This window comes from Melanotaenia boesemani, chromosome 13 (genome assembly GCF_017639745.1).
Source record: "Melanotaenia boesemani isolate fMelBoe1 chromosome 13, fMelBoe1.pri, whole genome shotgun sequence".
NCBI lineage: Eukaryota > Metazoa > Chordata > Actinopteri > Atheriniformes > Melanotaeniidae > Melanotaenia > Melanotaenia boesemani.
The window spans coordinates 14,235,436-14,256,136 of record NC_055694.1 but is presented as its reverse complement, the minus strand read 5'-3'; the positions used below and the strand labels follow the sequence as shown (position 1 = coordinate 14,256,136).

General features: G+C 36.9%; 1 protein-coding gene across 12 annotated transcripts in view; it reads right to left on the bottom strand.

Annotated features, from left to right (window-relative positions):
* The window catches only part of LOC121651356 (ERC protein 2-like), a 156,555-nt gene that overhangs the window by 88,673 nt on the left and 47,181 nt on the right, over positions 1 to 20,701 (bottom strand). For 10 of the 12 annotated variants that reach the window (XM_042003490.1, XM_042003489.1, XM_042003492.1 and 7 more), the window contains 6 exons: positions 20,525 to 20,662; positions 17,087 to 17,275; positions 10,120 to 10,161; positions 9,139 to 9,359; positions 8,815 to 8,820; positions 1,410 to 1,503 (listed from right to left, as the gene is read on the bottom strand). In XM_042003490.1, the coding sequence (XP_041859424.1) occupies positions 1,410 to 1,503; positions 8,815 to 8,820; positions 9,139 to 9,359; positions 10,120 to 10,161; positions 17,087 to 17,275; positions 20,525 to 20,662 (690 nt within the window). The remainder of the gene's footprint in view (positions 1 to 1,409; positions 1,504 to 8,814; positions 8,821 to 9,138; positions 9,360 to 10,119; positions 10,162 to 17,086; positions 17,276 to 20,524; positions 20,663 to 20,701) is intronic. The other 2 variants (XM_042003491.1, XM_042003497.1) reach the window with 1 other exon arrangement.

Here is a 20,701-nt window from a genome sequence, read left to right as displayed (position 1 = left end):
TGAACATGCGTTGCACACATGTATGTTTTGAAAAATAAGTTATAAATGTATTATAATATGTATGTAACATATAATAATATTCGCTTGAGACACTGTAGAAGCCTATCTGGCAATTTAGTGGAACTGAATTTATCTAAATGTTTTACAGTAATTTACTATAAATGCAATGCAAGTAGTGGGTTATCCTTGCTAACCCTGTGGTTGAATTTTTCCCACCCAAACAAATTACAGTATAGTATAGTATAGTTTACATCCATATCTTTTTCTGTTCCTGTGATGCTGCCAGGGAAGTGCTAAATATTTTATGATGTCTCAGTAAATTGACATTTGACCTCTTGCATGTAAAATTAATTTGATATCAACTTAATATTATTACCATAACAGTTTTTAAAATTTTGTCACAATAATTGTAAAAAGTTTGGAATGCACAGACAACCTAAAGCATTGCTTCTGTCTTCATCTATTACTCGAACAGAGGCATAAAACATAGCATTGGAGGAAACCAGGAGGGTGGACCATCCCAGCTCACTGACAATAAACTGGAACTTGAGCTTGATATGTGCTCTAACAGGAGCTTTTCTTTGTTCAGTTTCTTATAATACATAAAATCAATTTTTATGAAAATAAATTCAGCTACCTGTGAACTCTACCATGTTCTCTCTTTGTGTACATCATCTGCCTTCATGACCTGACTGTTGCAGTTGTTTCTGTACTTGGCAGCCAGTGTGTTAGGTTGTAGCAGAATGTAGAAACAGTATGTTTCTCACACACTGTCTAGATGCAGAAAATGTATATTAGATGATGCCTGCCAGTATACCAAGAAAAATAAACAGCTTTACCAAAAACAGACTTTTGCTCTGTTTTGGTAGAGAGGTAAAGAACACCTAAACTAACACCTCGACACAGATCTGCAGGCAAGTATACAAACATGTACACACAGAGAATCAAGCAATCAGCTGACACACTACCAGTAAAGCAGATATACATCTACACAAATTGAATTAGGTATGGTCAATTAAAATGCTTCACTAAACTCAGTTCTTTAACTGTTTCTGTCTGAGCCTTTTGTATCTGCTCTTGGACGATAGACAGCACTAATTTCTGGTTCTGCTTAGGACTATGATCTACATAGTAAAATAGGACCAGAGGCACAAAGGACTATAATGATGTTGTCTCTGTTCAGATGAGCAAACTTCCAGCCTGACTTCAGTAATATGTAAAGAAACACAACTAAAACAGATGCATTTCTGAGAAATAGCTTGCCAGAAAATGAGATGAAATAAAAGAAAAGCTGGCAGGTGAAATGAATATGAGCAAATCGGAATTTCATGTGATGAAAAGGTCATTGAAAATTCAAGTAGATGCCAAGAAATGTGCGCATCTACATACACACACATGTGTATTCAAACCTGCGATAAAGAGTGTGGATGTCCGTCTGTCAGAGCATCTTTCCTCATCTCACCAGGCATCATCTGCTTCTGGATATTTGGAGATTTGATTTGCCTTAAGGCAGAAAAAAACAGAAGCCAACAGTTAAAGAAGGGTCACTAAAGAAATGTTAACTAATGATTATCATCATGAAGACTAAATTTGTATTTTATATTAAATGACAAAATTCCAGATTTGTGACAATAAAGGTGATTCATGCTTTTCAAAATTATTTTCCCTTAAAGAAAATTGTGATCCTCATGGAAATGGTGATTATTGATAAAAGTGAGCCAACAAACCACAAGTTCGAAAAACCACGTTTTAACCACTGTTGCAAAAAAGTGGAAAAAGTAGGAAAAACTAAAAGAAAAGGTGACATCATCAAATCAGAAATAAAGTAATAACAGACACATAAGATAAAACATATTTTAAAACAATTTTATAGAGGGTCTTCTTTGGCATGACTTTGTGATTTTGTGCAGCCACAGTCGTGTAAAACAGACATGAGCAAAGATGTTCTCTGTTGTTGCTGGAAGATCGTGCAATGTATGTATATATATATATATATATATATATATATATGTGTGTGTGTAGTGTGTGTGTGTATGTATACTTTAAGAAAAAATTTGTATCAGGTTCACAGCTTTTATGGCACCACATGGTACTTGGTTCATTCACCACTTAAGGCTCCCAAAGGCTACAGAGCTGCATAAAATACTAGATATGCTGTATTCCTGGTGCTGTCTTTGTGTGAACTGAGGCAGTTAAAAATATTTTTATTTATTTGTTTATTTATTTTAAACTCTGATGCTGAATACATCTGTAGCTTTTTAACTTTCAGTAGTTATTCTGCTCATGATTTCAGAACTGAGACCATCAGACACGAGTGTTTTCCTTCTCTTCTCACTAATGAGTGTTTTAGTTTCACATTTGGTAAAATTTGACTTTTTTTTGCAGATGCTTTAACTTTTATGCCTATTTCCTTGGAATGGAAATTATAAATAAGTGGTGTGTCCACATTATTCATGGCTAAAGATGTGAGTAGAAAATAAGCTTGCATCGATGAGTATAATTTCAAGATGCCTGAAATTTTTAAAACAGAATTCACAACTGTAGAGATATGGCATAAAAAATTAGTATGCACTTCTGATCTTTGTGCTCACAGTTTTAGTAATAACACTACAGTTTTATGCATCTGACCCCAGGTGTCTTGGAATTATGTGTTCTTCAGAGTCAAATCAATGATATAGTTGTTTGGAAATGGTAAGTGTAGACATGCATGTCATGGGAAAAGAGAGGAAAAGAAGCCCTTATATTAGAGAACACTCGAACCAGCTGTGAAGTATGGTGGTTGAAATGCCCTTGTTTTATATTGCTTCAGTGCCTTAATGACTTTAAGTCTATGATTTAACTTAGAATTCTGTATCATATCGAACAGAGCTTGAGAAAAATGTGAGGCTAGCTGCCATTAAGCTGAAACTAAATCAGAAGCTTATAACAGGTCAATGGTCCTAAACACACAAGCAACTCCAACAAGGATTAGCTCAAAATGAAGAATTAGTGTGTTATGGAAAGATCAAGCAGAGTGTTGAATGTAAATCAAACTGAAATATTGTGGAGAATTTGAAATGAGCAACACATGGAATAATACTTTCAAATGATTTTGTAGCTAAAAGAACTGCACATTGTAGAGTAATCAAAAGTATTGAGCAGCAAAAGATAGAAACTAAATTTCCTTGTAATTCTGTATCAGTAATAACAGTTCATAGCAAAGCTTCATATCGAAGATGATGCTTGCTTGTCTAAATGTGACAAAAATCTAACAATTTCAATAGGATGCATGTATTCTTCACTAGCATATTCCCTGGATGTACAAAAACAAAATCTGCATTTATAACCTATTTCTAGTCATGTGTAACTACTAATTGTAGTGTTATGTATAAAATGCATGTTTAAAATAATCCATTTTTGCTCCATCTGTTTTTTTTCTTTTGCAAAACTTACTTATACAATTCAATAGTGTGTTCTGCAAATTGGCTAAGAACAAAGACTGAGTGTGTGTCTAGTCTACTGTAAGTAACATGGCAGACTAGGACAAGACAAGACTTGACTGATGGAGGTGAAACACTGCAGTGTTAATCTTTCAACAACAAAACTCACAAACATAAGCAGACAGGAGATGCAAGCTTGTGCATGCACACAAACACGTATTTCTCAAAAATAGGTTTAACTGAGTAGGCCTACATCTAAGAAGCCAGAATTGTGTCAACACACACACACACACATATGGGTGTGTCTTTGAAAATAAACTGAAGCTATAAACCCTGACAGAAACAGAGCAAACACACACTGATAATGAATCAGCTGTTACTGGTTGTGTATGTGTTTGCCTCCTCACTAAAACCTGTTCCTTTTTATTTAGTCAGCATATGGTACCCACGCTCACACACATAAATACATATGAATTAGAATATGGATGCATAACATCCAAAACAAAACACTCTTACACCCCAAAAAACTTGTGCATATGCATATTTACACAATCTACGTTTTCTTATAAACACTCAAAGTAGACCCAAACTCTAACTAAACTAAAAAAAACTGAAAATTTGAGAATGTTGACAGTGACAAATTAGTGCTTAAGTGAACTCTCCAACACGGTAAACAAGCTATGACCAAACAGCTGCTAAAATGCACCACATTATTATTCCACATACGCACTGCTGTGTTTACTCTGGGCAAAACCTACAAGCTGCCCCAACATGTGGGCAAATATTTGCTGTCACAACCCTCAGACCACTGTGTGTGTGTGTGTGTGTGTGTCAGTTTTGAAGAGTAATGTCGATACACAATCAAAGTGAAATGTAGCTAACAAGATGATAAATAAGTTTAATATACTGTCATTTTTCAACACACACAACAGTGCCTTTATGAATCCTTTGAGGAAATAATGATCATAAGAGAAGACAGAGCAAAACGGGGTAGTCAACTTTTTTTTACAATATTTATATCCTCCTTCAGAAAACTACACATATAGTTTACTTATCTGTCACTTATATGTTTCTGACTTAAATCTCAATGTCTTTTTTTATCACGCTAATGCTGATTTTACACATTTTATCAGTTTTATAAATCTTTAAATTCTCTTTCAAATAAAGTACAAAATGAACATAATAATAATGCTCAAGTGCACACATGCAAAGCAAAAACAAGAAGAAGAATCTGTTTAGACTCTGATCTTTGATGTCTGTGTGTGTGTTTTCATAAGCGTAGAGGCATGTCCATAGAGAAAAACTCAACATGAGGGCATATCAGCTATCACAAACAAAACTGCTACTGGCACAGGTGTATAAACCAACAGGCAGGCTGGTCCTGTCTGATAGCTGATTTACCCCCATCAAGCCATCAGCGCAAAATGAAGTTAAGTGTTTTGACCAATGTGAAGGCAAATGAGGGTGCTTAAGAGTGTGAATGAAGAGCAGACTAACTGGGTTGCATGTGAGAGAAAAAACATTTGGAAGAAACCATAATCTGTTAGTCTAAAGTGAGTAAATTCTTGGGGTAATCATATTTTATTGCTGTGACTCTTTGTAGCAAGATGAAGTGAGAGCAAGAGAGCAGCAAGCTGCCAGTTTTCTTAACTGAGAGTAAGAAGTCATTTTTCACATTTTTATCACTTTTTCCACCTGGAGCTCCACATTCACTTTCCAGGATAAGAAGAGCTTTTTTACGCACATTTATACATCACTTTCTTATCTCTGATGCTTCTTCCATTTTTGTCCTACGTCACCATCTTGTCTTTGCATCTTTTTGTTGAAACATTAATCATAATATAATCTTCAAACTTCACCTCCAGGAATAGCGCTGATGTACCTTTGAGCAAGGAAAACACAGCGATTGAATGGCGTAGGTTGGGTGACAGAGTTGCAAGCAGGAGAAAGATGTGTTCACACTAGGACGCTACCAAATCGCAATGTGAGAAACTGTAAGATCTAGTTAGTAAGGCAGCAAATATCATAGTTGAATATTTCTAAGTAAATAAAGATTAAAAGGCATAATAACTTTGAAAAAAAAAATCTGATGTGTATCTCTTTTTTCTTAACTTTGTCTCTTCCTTGTGTCTTTTAATAAAGAGCCGAGTGGAACTTAATCCTCTGATTTGGGACACATCAGGGCAGTTATTACTACACTGGACCGGGGTGCATATTAAATAAAAGGCAGATATGATCTGGGGTAAATGTAAATACATTTTCTCTCTTGTGTTAAAAGGAGAGAGTATGCAGAAGAAAAAAGAGGGGACTAAGAGATTGTAGTAGGAGTCGCGGGTGTGGGAGTCTCATGTTTGATCTGAGGCACTGACCTTGGTGCATTGTTGAGCTTTAAAACAGACAAGTTTTTATGTTGTATAAATGCTTTCTGTTGTTTGGATGTGTCTTATCGCAACACAATAATATCTTTTTTGTCTCCTTACTTTATTGTTTATGTGCGCATGACAATGTATGTAATAAAGTATATCATTTTATTAACTCTGTCCATGTATTTGCTGTTACTGTGATGAAATGTTTCCTCTCTGTTGCAGGTGCCACTTCTTTAGATGTCTACAATAAAACAGGATGCTACAAATTATTTTTTCAATTGCATGTGCACCTGCAACAACACAAATATTTCCATGAAAAAATATGATAAACATAAGAGACCGCATCTGGAGTTTGGAGTCAAATGAATTAAGCCGAATAGAAATAGTTGTCTGTGAGTGGGTAATCATTTGTAAACCACCAACCACTGATTCCACTCACCATCAACACACGAGTTAATAAGGTACATTCACATATATCCACACACACATACATGTGCAACTCCCTTTTCCTGAAACTCTCCCTTGCATACCAGACTGCTTACCTCGTGAGTAGCTGTTGTAGGATGAGACTGGAAGGCTGATTTATTTGTCAAACTTTGGCCCCCATACCACACTGTGGGGGCTTTACAACTTTATAAGTATAGAACTGCAAAAGCAATAAGAAGATGACTATACAAAATAATCCCACTAGTTAATAATATATACCCAAGAGGAAAGGAATGAAGAAAAAAGAAAGAAGTCTTTATATTCATATACAAGAAACAATAAAGCTTTTTTCCCCCATTTCACATTATCGGACACTTTGGCTCATAGTTCTGAACTGCAAATGCTTAATTACAGCAGCGTCTTTAGATGCATGTATTGTTTAAGATTAATTAAAATCTGTTCTGTTTGAGTTCACTGGAACTGCACCCCAGTGACTCCCTAATATGTCGTGCTAAAAAATGTCTTCCCTTTTTTCAGTTGAAGTCTATTGTGTGTAAACAAATTGCTCTATGAGATCAGCGGCTGTGTCTTGGGAAGCTCTAATTAATAAATCTAGCTATTAGCATTAGTGTTGACAGCTGACACAGATACACAGATACAACAAAGCCCATTGAGTGTCACTAATTATGCAGCTAAATTAGCTTAAGATCTACTGGAAACTAATACCACTAAACAAAAGACGAGCAGCATAAAGCTATCACTGATTAATTGCACTATATCACTGGGAGATCTGAGCTATGAAATAGCTGTGAGTGAATCTCCCCTTTTAGGTCATTGACCACTCGCCTTATCCATCTTTGACTCTCTCTGCTATGCAGCCAACTGGATGAGAAAGTGTCTATTTGTTCATCTGTTCTTCTCTCCCTCTATTTAGATAGTAGGTTTTAGGTCAGCTGACTGAGTTCCAACAGAAACATTCTGATTAAAAAGACATTTATCCTCTGCTCAGACACACCAAGTCCTGCATCTCTCCACAGATGTCCAATCAGTTCACAATCACTCATCCATCCATGCTGTCACATAGTCACATGCTATTCATCTACAAAAACTCTTCTATTTTTGTTTAGGAATATTTATAAAACCAAAAAAACAATTTCTACAGCAGGCAAACATACTAATGCATGTTAACATAGCTCAAAAAGATTAAAGTTACTTTATTTACATGTACTGTGACTTCGTATGAATACAGTGTGTCCTCCTCTGATAACCCGCGGCTGACCTGTCTGTGACCTTTAACCTGTTTGTGGCGTGCAGAGGGGAAAGGTCGAGCTGATAGAAGAGACTGGTTGACACTAATGAGGCAGCAGTCCCGATAAGATAGACGAGCTGAAGAGAAAAGAAATCCCTCTAAAGATCCCAAACACGCCTGGTTTGGAGTAGGCCGTCTACGCAAATGCACAAAAACTAAATGTGCAGCTTGAGACAGCTGCATGTGAACAGCAGACATATTTATATAAGTCGAAAATTAATGCACACACACAGAAACATAGAGTAAACTCTGCAGGAGCTACTGTGTTCCTTTCTGCTTGATGCCTATAAGTTCCCACAGACTTTGAGTCAGAGCACAGTCTGTAAAATAGGTAATGAATGAGGCACGGAACTGTACTGGATCCAGTACACACAGCCTATACAAGCTAACCCTTAAACATTTACAGTATAACCATAGTTATTGATAACACACCTAATAGGGTGGATGTGTGTTAAAAAGAGGCAAAACTAACTGCAACAGTTTCAAGTTTTCATATATATAAAGGGAATAAAAGACAGCACATACCACTTTGTAAGTTTATTTTTTCACACATGCACATACACATCTGAAATAAATATGTACACAAACATGCACACATAGTACTTCTGCCTTGGCACTGAACAACCACTCATTTGGGTACATATACACACCATGCCAATTCATAAATCAAATGATAATTGAGTAGCACGCTGCCAGTAATAAACTGAGTAGTATAAACAGCCAGTGTCTGGGTTGGATACACCACCTCCCACTGGCATGCCCCTGGCTGTCTGCCGCCTGGCAAACTCAATAACACACACACTCAGATATACAAAAACGCATGCACTGGCTGCATTTACAGTAATGCAAAGACAGAGACAAAACATCTGATCTGTTGATTTTACAGACACTGAGGTAAAAACATATAAACATGACATGACAGGAAGAGAAAACAGAAACATGGCTGATGGTAGTAAGAAGTAAAGACGTTCTGCAGAAGTCAACACAAAGAGAAGCCATATGTCCCCACTGTCAGGAAACATATAAAGTCTCTGATTGTGTTATGGGTGTCACAGGAATGAAGCCTGAGATTGTTAGCCATAAATGGATTGTACATTTATTATACCAATGGGATAGTCAAATTTGAGCTTCCTGAGAATCAGATTTGAGCTCAACGCCTGTATTCCCAGCTTTATACCTGAGAACACTTTAAACCAACCCAACAGAAATGGCATGATTTCACAAATAATGAATAATGAAACTGATGAAAGAGTTATGAAGGTACGGTTAACATGCGCAAGTTATGTTTACTTACCCAGGTCTGCAGACATACACACAGAGAAATGATAAAACATTAAACCAAATTAATATAATGACATGTGTAAATAGGTCAGAGCATGCGTTTCTAGACAGTGATTACATGAGGCAAAAAGTATGACTAAGTGGAAGTGGTTTCAAGTGGAAGGAGGACACAATCTAGACAGTTTACATCTCATGGATTACTCCGTTATAAATAGAGCACTTAGGAATGAATTGAGATCTTACAAAGATCCGGTCACTTGAAAGGATGCTGCTTTCTGAGGACATCCAGATGTTGAGTTGTGACTGATGTGAATGTCAGTGAATTTTTGACGCTCACCTTTCAAGGTCAGTGATTTTCTTCTCCTTGCATGATTTGTCCATTTCAGCATCCTTCAGTGCTCCCATTAGCCTCTCCACCTCAGCTTGGGACTTCCCAGACTCCTCTCTGTAGCGGGCTACTTCCTGCTCTAGAAGCCTCAGACGATCTGTGATGTCTGGACACATTCTGACTGTTTCTTCTGGGTTTTGGGCCTTAGAGTGTATGTGTGCATGTGTGGACTGGAGAGGAGAATGGATACAGAGACAGAAATAAAAGAAATTACTTGGCCAGGTTGAAGGTCAGTATAAAATGTCAAATGTCAAAAGGCCTCAACAACGGCTATAATCTTCATCTGAACATTGACTTTAAGGTTGACAATGCTGTCATGACAGTTATGTCAATAAGCTATCTTAAAAAAAAAAATCTTGTTTTTATACTTTTCAGTCTCATCAAAGAATAAATAAATTAATCACCGCTTACATACATGAGTTGAGGCACGCTGGAATTTTGGTAGAATTGGAATTGGCTCGCCAATCAGTTATGGGATAAAAAAAGAAATAAAATCATTGTATCTTATGAATTTTGTCTATTATTTTGGGTTGATCTCCCATCAAGCATCTTCAGGAATGTGACGATAATGCACACAAAGTGGTAGCAAGTTTAGACAGCAAAAAACAACAAAACTAAACATGAATTATTTGACTTGATCCGCAATTTTTTAAATCGTAGTCAAACTTCATCTACACTGCAATTTATCACACTTATCTCAGAATTTCACACTTCAAACTAGTTCGTTTCAAATTTAACAACACATACTTTTTCAAGTACAACAGCTTAGTTACATATAAACTGAGGAAACTTGGTAAATAAGCTGACAGTAACTGTGTCATACAGAATTGAACCTTACTGTGAACATAATGCCATTGTGTTACATCTAACATGCTATTGTTAACATTTTACCAAGCACGAAGGAAAAGATACATGAGATAAAGAACATACCAAGGGGGAAACTGGTGGAAGCCCATCTACTTTGGGTTGCACCTAAAGATTAATAAAAATATAAATGAAAGAAAATAAGAAAATAGTAGAAATACTTCAACATGCTGTAAGACTGAATCATTGAAAAATATGCAGGGAAGCTCAAGAAAAGAAAAGTAGGTTACGTGGTTAAAGAACTTTCATAAACAGCATTGGCAGAACCCATCTGTACCCTCATCTGATTTCTCCCCCCAGTTCCTCTGATAGTGTATTTACTGTGGTTTGCTTCTATCATTTGCTCCTTCAGGGCATCATGTAGACTTTGGAGTTTAATCATTATCACTCTAAAATTACTGACTCCCCCAGTCTGGGCTGTGATTTTATGAGACAACCAAACATCTTTTTTTCTTCTTCTTCTTTTTTTTGTGGGAGGTAAAATGTTTTTTAAAAAATGTGTTGCACTGATGAATCCATTCTTCTCAGAGAAAAATATCCCAGAGGAACTTTCAAACCTAGAATTATCTTTCTCTTGGCTTCTCCTTTTTTTTTTTTTTTTTTACCCCTTTTGGTCTCTACCTCTCTCTGTCTACTGCGTTTGTGAAGATTGTTTAACTTGTTGAGACAGCTGAGGCCACTTGTTTAAACATCATCAAGCAAATGTGCACAAACACTTACACACACACACACACAGCAGTGTTTCAGCCACAGAGGACATGGCATGTCTTACACTCATTTCCTCAACTAACCCTAACCAAGAGATTAAAGGGGAAAAATATCCTGAGTTCATTGTCAATAGAATCAGGAGCAACCCTACCCCTATTGCAGTTCTAAAAAATGTACCTTATAATTTATGCTCTCATGCTGACACAGAAACTATATAATGAATCAAAAAATTGCACCTTATCTGAACACATCTGAGTTTATCTTTCAGTAGTTATATTGGTCAACTATACATTAAAACCTTCCTTCTCTAAAAATGCATACATACTGTCAAAGCTACTAATCTTTTGGGCTTATCTAGTCTTGCAACTGTGTCTGACCTCTGTGCCATTTCTATAACTCAGCAATCTATGTGTAGATTGATACTTATGGCATCTACTTCATGTCTTTCCTCTCTTCTCTGTGCAGTGAAAGTTGTAAAACATTTAATAGGTGAGCAAGTACCAAGACAACAAGAATTAACAATAAGGATATTCATCATACCAATGTATAATTTATCCTAACATTAACATGACATACAACTAACTCTAAACCAAGTATTTACACTAAAATTTAAGTGTCTACAATATGTTGATATGCTTTCTGCCCATAAAATGAATGCAGTGCCTCACATTGTCACTGCATAAACAGCATTAGAAATACAAGTTCACATATGCAGACATTTACTGAATAATTGTCAAATCTACACTAATAAGGTTTTGTACATGCAGCTCTTTATTCACCTGCCATAACAATAAAATTTTAAAAAAAGGAGAAAAACAGAGTGCCTGTTAAGTGTTGCCTCCTGACAATCTGTCAAATGCCTTTTTTCAAATATCACAAACAAAACAAAGATGAATAAAAGTGTGTACAGTAACTGGGTGTGATACACAGATTATAGGCACAATAGAATGTGCAAAATCCATCGCCTTAAAGGTGATATTTGTGGCATTTCAAATGCTGGGACAAAAATGCCCTAATAGCCACTACAAAATGTCAGTGATGAATCTATAGAAGGTTAAGTTTTTGTTTTTAATCTCCTGCTTCGTTTGCACGTCTGTGTGTATTCATAGTACATGTGAGTTTTTCTGACCCATCCCTTATAAGTTGTTAGTTAGTTAAAGAGGAACATTTGGCATGGAGGATAATTGTTCAGCTTGTTGAATCAACCACAACTACATGATTCCCTGAACCATAAAAGACTGTAAGTAAAGCTGAGTATGTGTGTGTGTGCGTGCTCTTTTTCATTTACTTTGTCCTTACCCTATTACCTCCACACTTCATCCACAAACATCAAAGCAGATTTTAGCTATAACAAAATGCATTAGGCCTAAGTGGGTTGGTGTGTTAAGTTCTTTCTCTGAATAACACAGACAACTGGAAAGAAGTGGGTGAGAGGACGACAGCTCCAACAGGAATTTGTGATATTATGACAAGAGGGGAAAAGCCAGTGAGGATACGATTACATATACAGTCAAATTATTATTATCATTCCTGGAAATGTCTCTTGAGTGTAAATATTTCAAAATATGTAAAAAATGTGTAGCCACCAGGCTGGGTGCTGACTTTTCTAGCGCCTGGTTAGAGGCTGGCCAGCAACTCTGAGACTGCATAGTGAAACAACATCTCTAGACCCTGAAACAGTATTATCTACCATTATATGTCAGACGTGATGACATTTGGCCTTTTTATATACCTCAGTTTGTTATAAACACAGCAAAAACGAGCACAAAATTAAAAAAGACTGTAAGACTTTCAAAGGATGGGGTCTCCTTGCTGATTTTAGTTAACCCTCTTTGAAAAGGTCACTTCCTTCTCTCAACTACATTTCCCTTTGAAGTGGCCGTGTTTAGCTCCAGAAGTCCTTTATTAACAAATACTGTTTTTATGGGAAGAGGATGAGGATGCAATGAAGTCAACAAAGCTCAAAGGTAAAGATAAAAAGCTCGGCCAACAGCTTCTTTGAGTCAATAATACAAACATCTGCAGATATGTTGAGTGGGCCGCTCAGCGTACAGCCAGATGGGAATAACAAACATCGCCACCATAAGTATTTGTGATTTATCCTTAATAGGGGTTGATACATTGAGTGGTTTCAAACTAGATATAAAATTTGCTTTTAAACTTAAAAATCTGATTCTTCCTAAAAGCTAAGTTAAAAACAAACATAACAAAGAAAAGACAAAACAAAACATGGTTTACTACTGCAATAATATTACTGTCACATATTATGCTTTTAAGGATTGTGTTGCACTTATAGATGTTGGTGCATCCAAAGTAATCTAAAAAACACACATTTTTCTCTTTTACATTAACACCACAGCTAAACTGCCTGCATCATTTAGTTTGCAATCCAGGCTTCTTCTTTTTTTTTCTTTGCATTAATTAAAAATCTAATCATAAAAAAATGTGCATGATTGCTGTCTAGTGGCTACTTTGGCAAACCCCAAACTAAAACTGAGCAGCTCTTTGCTATGTTTAAACAATCAGTTGTGAATCAGAGCAGATTCTGAAAGAACAAATGCTGAAACTAAGCCTTGTTATACAAGACTTCAGAGGATGTGAAGCAGTAATTTACAGTGTTTTTTTTCATCTATTAACACTTGAAGAAACTAGAGGTTAAACTTTCTGCTTTTACTGCTAGTGTGCTATCTCAGTCCCCTGCTTATTAATACCATTTAAGAAGTATAATTGTGTTTATTGAAAACCACTTTTTATTAGGTCATAATGGGTTAAAGCAGTGGTTCCCAACATGGAGTCTGGGGCCCCCCAAGGGGTCCCCCAAAGAGCAAATCTCACTTTTGACAGCATAAAACCAAAACCTGGCTTCAGCACGGAGTGGGGAAGGGCGCCCATAGCTTTTTAGTATTTGCATCAAGGGGGTCCCCAAGGAAAATAGGTTGGGAGCCACTGGGTTAAAGCATGAAAACCTCTCACTAAACTCAAAAATTGATATGATTAACTTTAAATAAGGGCAAAATAGATGGTTTGACACAATCAATTTTGTGAGCTGAGCTAAGCTATAGAGCACATTTTATTGTACAATTTGGGTTGAAATTTGATTAATTGCAATAGCAAAATGCTTTTGTTAAGTATATGGAAAGGACCTCTCTTTTCTTCTTAAATCAAAACACAATATTCTATTACATTTATTTCAGAGATGCTCAACTATTAGTCTATGTATCTAAACTGGACAGGAACAAGATACAAAAGGATGCAACCTTCTGTGTAGAGCTATTTAAGAAGTTAAGGCTAAGGTAGTCAAATCTTTGTGTTTTTCTAGACTTTTTTCTGCAAGACCAGATGAACAGGTGCTGCTAACATTCAAAAGACAGATCAGTTGAAAATACAGAAATTGGAGAGTGAGCAATCTGATCTCTATATTTTTTTTTATGTGACACAATATTGACTTTTTGCTGGATTCATTTCATAAAAATAAATAAAATCTGTTTTAAACTTTCCTACTGTTTTCCTATTGACAAAAATCTGTCTGGCAATGACAAAATCCAGATAATGATCATGTATACAGAGTACATCATGGGGGTGATACTTTCTACAAACAGAAGACAACGTGCTTATTAAAGAATAACGGTGAGAGGGCAAACATCCTGAAAGAAACTGTAAATTTTATGAGAGACTTCTCAGACTGAAGGAAGGTGTACACTGTTTAAACAAGTCGCCTAACCAAAGAGTCTGTTACGGTTTAACATTTGGTTTAATCCCTTATTTGGTTAAGTGCTGAATGCCTGTGCAGACATCACACAGGATATACATTATGTACATGGGTGTAGCAAATAATCATCAAGAATCATGATGGCATAGACCTTTTTCCTTCTCAAGAAACTAAACACTATTTTTTGGCTCTTTGATAAGAACACCATGCATTTTCTTTAAGTGCATTAACCTGTTCAGGGTGTCAGAGGGTGACTATTATTAGGGAAGTATTTAGGGAAGGCAAGGCAAGTTTATTTGTTTAGCAGATTTCATGTACAAGACTATTCAAAGTGCTTTACATAAAACATTAAACGCATTACAGTTGGGTGCAGGAAGCAATAAAAAGTGCATTAAGAACAAAAATAAATAAAAGAAATTAAATAAAAACTGAAAAAAGCTAAAATAAAATATATAAACTGCAACAAATAAAAGTTCCAGTGTGAGAAATTAGCAATTGTTTTGAAAAAAGGCAGCAAATAGAAAAGTTTTTAACCCTGATTTAAAACTGCAGAAAGTTTCAGCAGACCTGCAGTTTTCTGGGAGTTTGTTCTGCATGTGAGGAGCATAAAAGCTGAACGCTGCCTCCCTGTTTAGTTCTGACTCTGGTAACAGAAAGTAGACCTGACCCTGATGACCTGTTCATAACAAACCAGAAGATCCTGAATGTATTTTGAACCTAAACCATTCAGTGCTTTCTAAACTAACAGCAGGATTTTAAAGTCAATTCTTTTACAGACAGGAAGCCAGTGTAAAGATCTGAGGACTGGAGTTATATGATCTACTTTCTTGGTCTTAGTGAGGACTCGAGCAGCAGCGTTCCGATTGAATTTTTAGGGAGACCTGTGAGGACAGCACTACAGTAGTTCAGTCTACTAAAGATGAATGCATGGACAACTTTTTCTAAATCCTGCTGAGTCATCAATCCTTTAATCCTTGATATGTTCTCTAAATGATAACAGGCTGACTTCACAACTGTCTCAATATAACTGCTAAAATTCAGGTCTGAGTTCATGACATCTCCCAGATTTCTGGCTTTTAATCTTTCTTTTTTGTCAGTAAAGAAAGAAGCAAACTTATTACCCAGAGAGAACCCAGACGTGCTTGGAGAGAACATGCAAACGACAAATAGAAAGGTCTTAGCCAAGATTTTAACCAGGAAACTTCTTGCTGTGACGTGACAGTGCTACCTAATAACCCCCCATGCAGCTTGTCAATATTAACCATAAAGTTTTATGCGGCCCCACAGCAACTCCTTTGATCAGAACTTAAACCGCAAAAATCACAGTGAAGAAGATGCAGACATTTATGAGCAGCACTTTTTGCATTTGGTTGTCACATGTTTTGTATCCTTGCAGCCAAAAACTAATTAACTAATAATTAATTCAATCAAATTTGTAAGAAGAATCCTGATTCAGACTGTGGTTCCATCCTAAAAATTTCTTATCTTATTTTTGACATGGTCATCCACCCCAACTTGGAACATTCAGATTTGTTTTACTATTTGAATTTTATTGATCCATCTGTAACATCTTGAAGTAAAGCATCAACGCTACCAGGATGTGATAAACTGACTTAAGGGGAGACAGTGCACGCAAATTTGTGGTAGAAGCCAGTTACTTTACCATTCTCTCGCCATTGCACTAAAGCAGGATCAAACGCATTCAAACTCATGTTGACACTCCCAAATGCACACACACACACACACACACTGACAGCTGTTTTTGTGCTGACATGCATGGACAGGCAGAAAGAAAAAAAACACATACATGCACACACACATATACAAATACACAAATATCATCTGCATTGTTTTTAAGATCTGTGAGTTTACATAACAGGTCTGATTGCTGCTGAATGCAGAAAATAGTCCAATTATGGCAAAACTTCTGCCAGAGTGTGAATCTGTTTGCAACAGGGAGTTTCTGAGCTTTGTCACTTTCATGTGGTGCCGTATCAACATTCACTAAGATATCATTTCAGAGGAATGATATGTGTGTATGTTTTATGGGTATAAAAGAAAACATTCTCGTAAATTCTGGCAGGACAAGAGTCTGTCCTGGCTTGTAGGCTTAGGAGAAGAAAAAGAAGAAGAAAAAAAAACGCACAGCAGGGCCTCTGACTTGGCACCAAAACATGGATAGAGGGATCTTTTACATCTATAAATCAGTCGCTCTTAATTTATCCCTTCATCCTGTGAGACGTAGTGCAGGCAGGCCTTTTGCTATTGAACTGCTACCTATATTATGAATGCTCACATGGAGGTAAGAAAGAAGAATGACTATTACTGTAGATGTTAGCTGTGTAAATACAGGGTGCATGTAGGATATTACAAACTCTGCAGAGTATACTGTATGTGGTGGTTATATTTATGGCTGTTTGTCTGCAGCTCACAGACATCAAATTAGCAATCTTGTGTTCACAGTCCTCATATAAATATTTATACACATTCAACTTAAAATTTTAGATTTTATATTAAAAATAATTCAAGTATCATAAGACTAAACTTGTCCTGAATGCATTTCTTTATCTTTTATCTAAACAACATCAACTCTTAAGTCAGCATCAATACCCTTACCTCTCCATCCGGCTTTGGGTTATGGGTTGAGCTGGGGTTAGAGGTCTGGCTCTGTGGCAGTTTCTGGGGCTGCAGAACTGACAGTTTGCCCTTTAATTCTTGGTTCTCCCTCCTCATCTGCTCCAACTCCTCAAGCCGAGCCCTGTCGTCTCGTTCCTTCTGGTCCCGCAGGTTCTCAATCACTCGCTCCTAAGATAGTGAGATACAGTACAGAGGGTGTAAAGAGAAATATTTTAACTAGCTTGTATATTCATTCAATTTAATAAAGGTTTTAAAATCAATGTTTAACTTTCAGTATTATCACCTCATTGTGGTTACAACTTTTCACTGAGGATTGTAAGCCTGAAATTCACTGAATACTATCACCAACATGCTTTGCAAAGTGTGGCCAAAAACAGTCTCATAAATGCCCATCATAAATAACACTTCCATAAATAATAGCAGCCATATGAGGAGATCAGAGCCAAGCAGAACAGAGGGAAGTAAGAGAAGGGTTTAGAGACACAGATTTATTGCCAATGAATTGAAAAGTGTTGTAGATCACTCCTTACAACTCCACACTTCTGATGAACCAATCTGGGATGTTTAGATAATTTCATCTGTTCTTTAATCACACTGGACAGCAGGACCATAGGTTTGAGTTTTGGCCCAAGACCAGGAACACACCCTAGATGGCTGAGCAAGCAAGGTGTGTGTATTATGTGTGCATGTTCAAATGACTGAAGTGATTACTTAGGTGTTTATTCAGGTGTTTATTTAGGCTCAGAGCACAGCTCAGCAATGAGCCTTATGATGTGGCATTGCAGCATGATTGGCAGCTTTAAACCCCTGGGTAATTAGACAAATACATTCACTAACTACACCTGGCACAGTACAGAACTGCATAGTGGGCTTTGGAAGAAAGAGCAAGAGGGAGCACTTGGCTAACAAGTCCAGGGTGTTTTCCCCACATTATGAAATATATCTGGGATATTTAGGGGTTAGCGAAAGAGAGCAAGAAGTGATAATAAAACCTGCTTCTATGAGGCTTCAAGGTGGAGCATATATAAAAACAACAGAAAACACATACATAACATCACAGACAGGCACACAAAAAAACACACACACAAACCAAAGTGTGAGGCTTGGCATATGCACAATTCCCCAGCCTCTTAATTAGAACCACAGAGCTGTGGCCAGTGACTGGCTCCAAGAGCAGGTTTGTGACAGAGTTTGTGATTAGCAACACACACACTCACCCTTGTAAACACATTACACACACCCTGTGTTGACCACAAAGTCTGAGGAGCCTGCCAACGCTCTCCTCATCACAGCTGAATTATATGTAGGCTGCATCAGAAGTGGTTTCTGGGTAAACAGATGGGCCGACACAGAGAAGGGATTTACAGTTTATTGTGCTATCATGCTATTTATTTCAAAGTCTATCGGGCAACAACAACAAATTTCAGGTAATAAAAGATTATTTAAAGGGAAAACATCTATGTACTATGTCTATGCATTGCACAAGAAACACATCAGCTAACACCTAATTTACTAATGAATATATTTCTGTGAGCATAGCCTAAACGATAATTAAGTGAAAGGATAAAAATTCAATGTAGTTCAGTTTAATAAACCAAACACAATAAAGGAAACAATGTCCACTTAAAAAGCCAAATATGCACACATGAAAGACGTCCATAAGGTTTTCTGTCTGCAATCCCACTTGAACTACTCTTATTAAAACAGAGACCAGCCATTAAAACAGGAATAAACCAACTATTTTTTAAGCATCTATCACAGTTCCAATGCTCTAACTTAATGCTCATATATATATATATATATATAGCTACAACTGTACACAAATATCTATCAACACATGCAAACACACATATACAGTTACAACACCTTCACCTTGGTACAAAATATAATGCAGCATCCAGTTACAAGTACTTCTTTATATCTGTCTGAACAAGGAACTCTTTACAGGCACCTACTGCCAGCAAAATGTAAACCAGCATCCATCTTTAACCCGCAGTACAAACATGTAAACAGAAACCCTTTTTAGCCTGCAGCACAAAACCATTTGTAGACTGCAGTATGAACAATTTCAAACATGCAACAAAGAAAAATGGCATCATTCTGATTCCAAGCCAGTCAGTTCAAAGCAGAGAATAAATATTCCAAGACAAGGATTTGACATATCAATGGTCATGGTCAGGACAGTGTGACCTCAAATCCATATTTCGTTCAAGTACTTCTCTAACTGAAATCACTGTCATGCATGAGTGCAAATCTATAAACAAATCACTTGAGTTCTGCAAGCAAGAAAAATAACATTATTCAATACATTTATTTATATCTCTACTCCAACTTCTTGACAGCAGTTTTTTTTACACTGGCATAGTGTTAAATTGGGTTTCTCTGTGTAAAGACTTCACTTGGTTCTGTGCTGCTGAAGAGAGGCTTTATGGAGACCAGCTGCTTTCCCATGTTGCCAGAAAACAACAAACGGCGGAATGTTTACAGCAAACAACCAGCCCCTCTGTTCATCTCTCTAGCCACTCATGTGGTGTAGCTCTGTTTGGTTCACCTTGAATCACATGACAGCTGTACAGCACAGCTGCTTTCAGCACAATGCAGAATGCACTATTAGGAAAGCAGACATACGTAGCAGTGTGCTTGTTGTAATATTTGATAGGCTGGAGTGTAATTGTAAGTGCAGTTGACCACAACAGGAGATTAAATTTGGTTAAACCATGAGATCCATCTAGTTACTGTCACACTGTAATCTATTTGTATCTATGGTTTGAACTCTTGGAAAAGTCTTTCTGTTGAAAGCTGTGTTGCTCTTCCTGTATTCCTTGTAACTGTGTTTCTCTTGTCAGGTCTGTTCTTTCTTGTCTTTAGAGATATTGCTCTTTTTTTTTATTCTGCTGACACCCTTGCATTCCTCATTTCTGTCCCTCCATTAATTACATCCTGATATTTGACATCAAGTCTGTGCCTTCTCTGCCATTCAGCTTTTTTATATTTCCATTCCTCTACCCTCTGAGATGTTTTATCCTCTTCTGTTCTCTTATGCATCATCCCCTGTATTTTACAGACAGAGGATCAGGAGATCAGGAGCTTCTGTCAACAAATTGAGGCACTGAGTCACAGCAAAGCCATATCCTAGCTTCCTGAAAGAAACTGTAACTATCTACCCTCAAAGGGTAAAAAATAGAAACCCTGACTGTCCCACATCAAGTTGTGATGCTGTAATTTCAATCAGAGTTTGCATTGTTTCTATCTAGCAAACATGGTTTTGTCTCTTCATCAATGGGCAGGTTATTTCCTCACAACCTCCATCCCCTTACTATTCTAACAGGGAAACATCTGTCTCATCTTTAAACCACAGCTTAAGTCTCTTTTCTCAGCTCTCTCTCTCTCTTCTTTCATTTACTCCTGTCTTTTTACCTTTTCGGACAACGCCTCTTCCAGTGTGGCCAGAGCTGTGTCAGTATTACTGGAGTCAGTTTGAAGGCCCTGAACCCTTTCCCTCAATCCCGCCAGTTGTTTGTCCTTATCTTTTAACTGTTCCAGCAGGTTTTCAATCTGAAAAGAGAAGGACACAAATAAAAAAGCAGAGTAAGT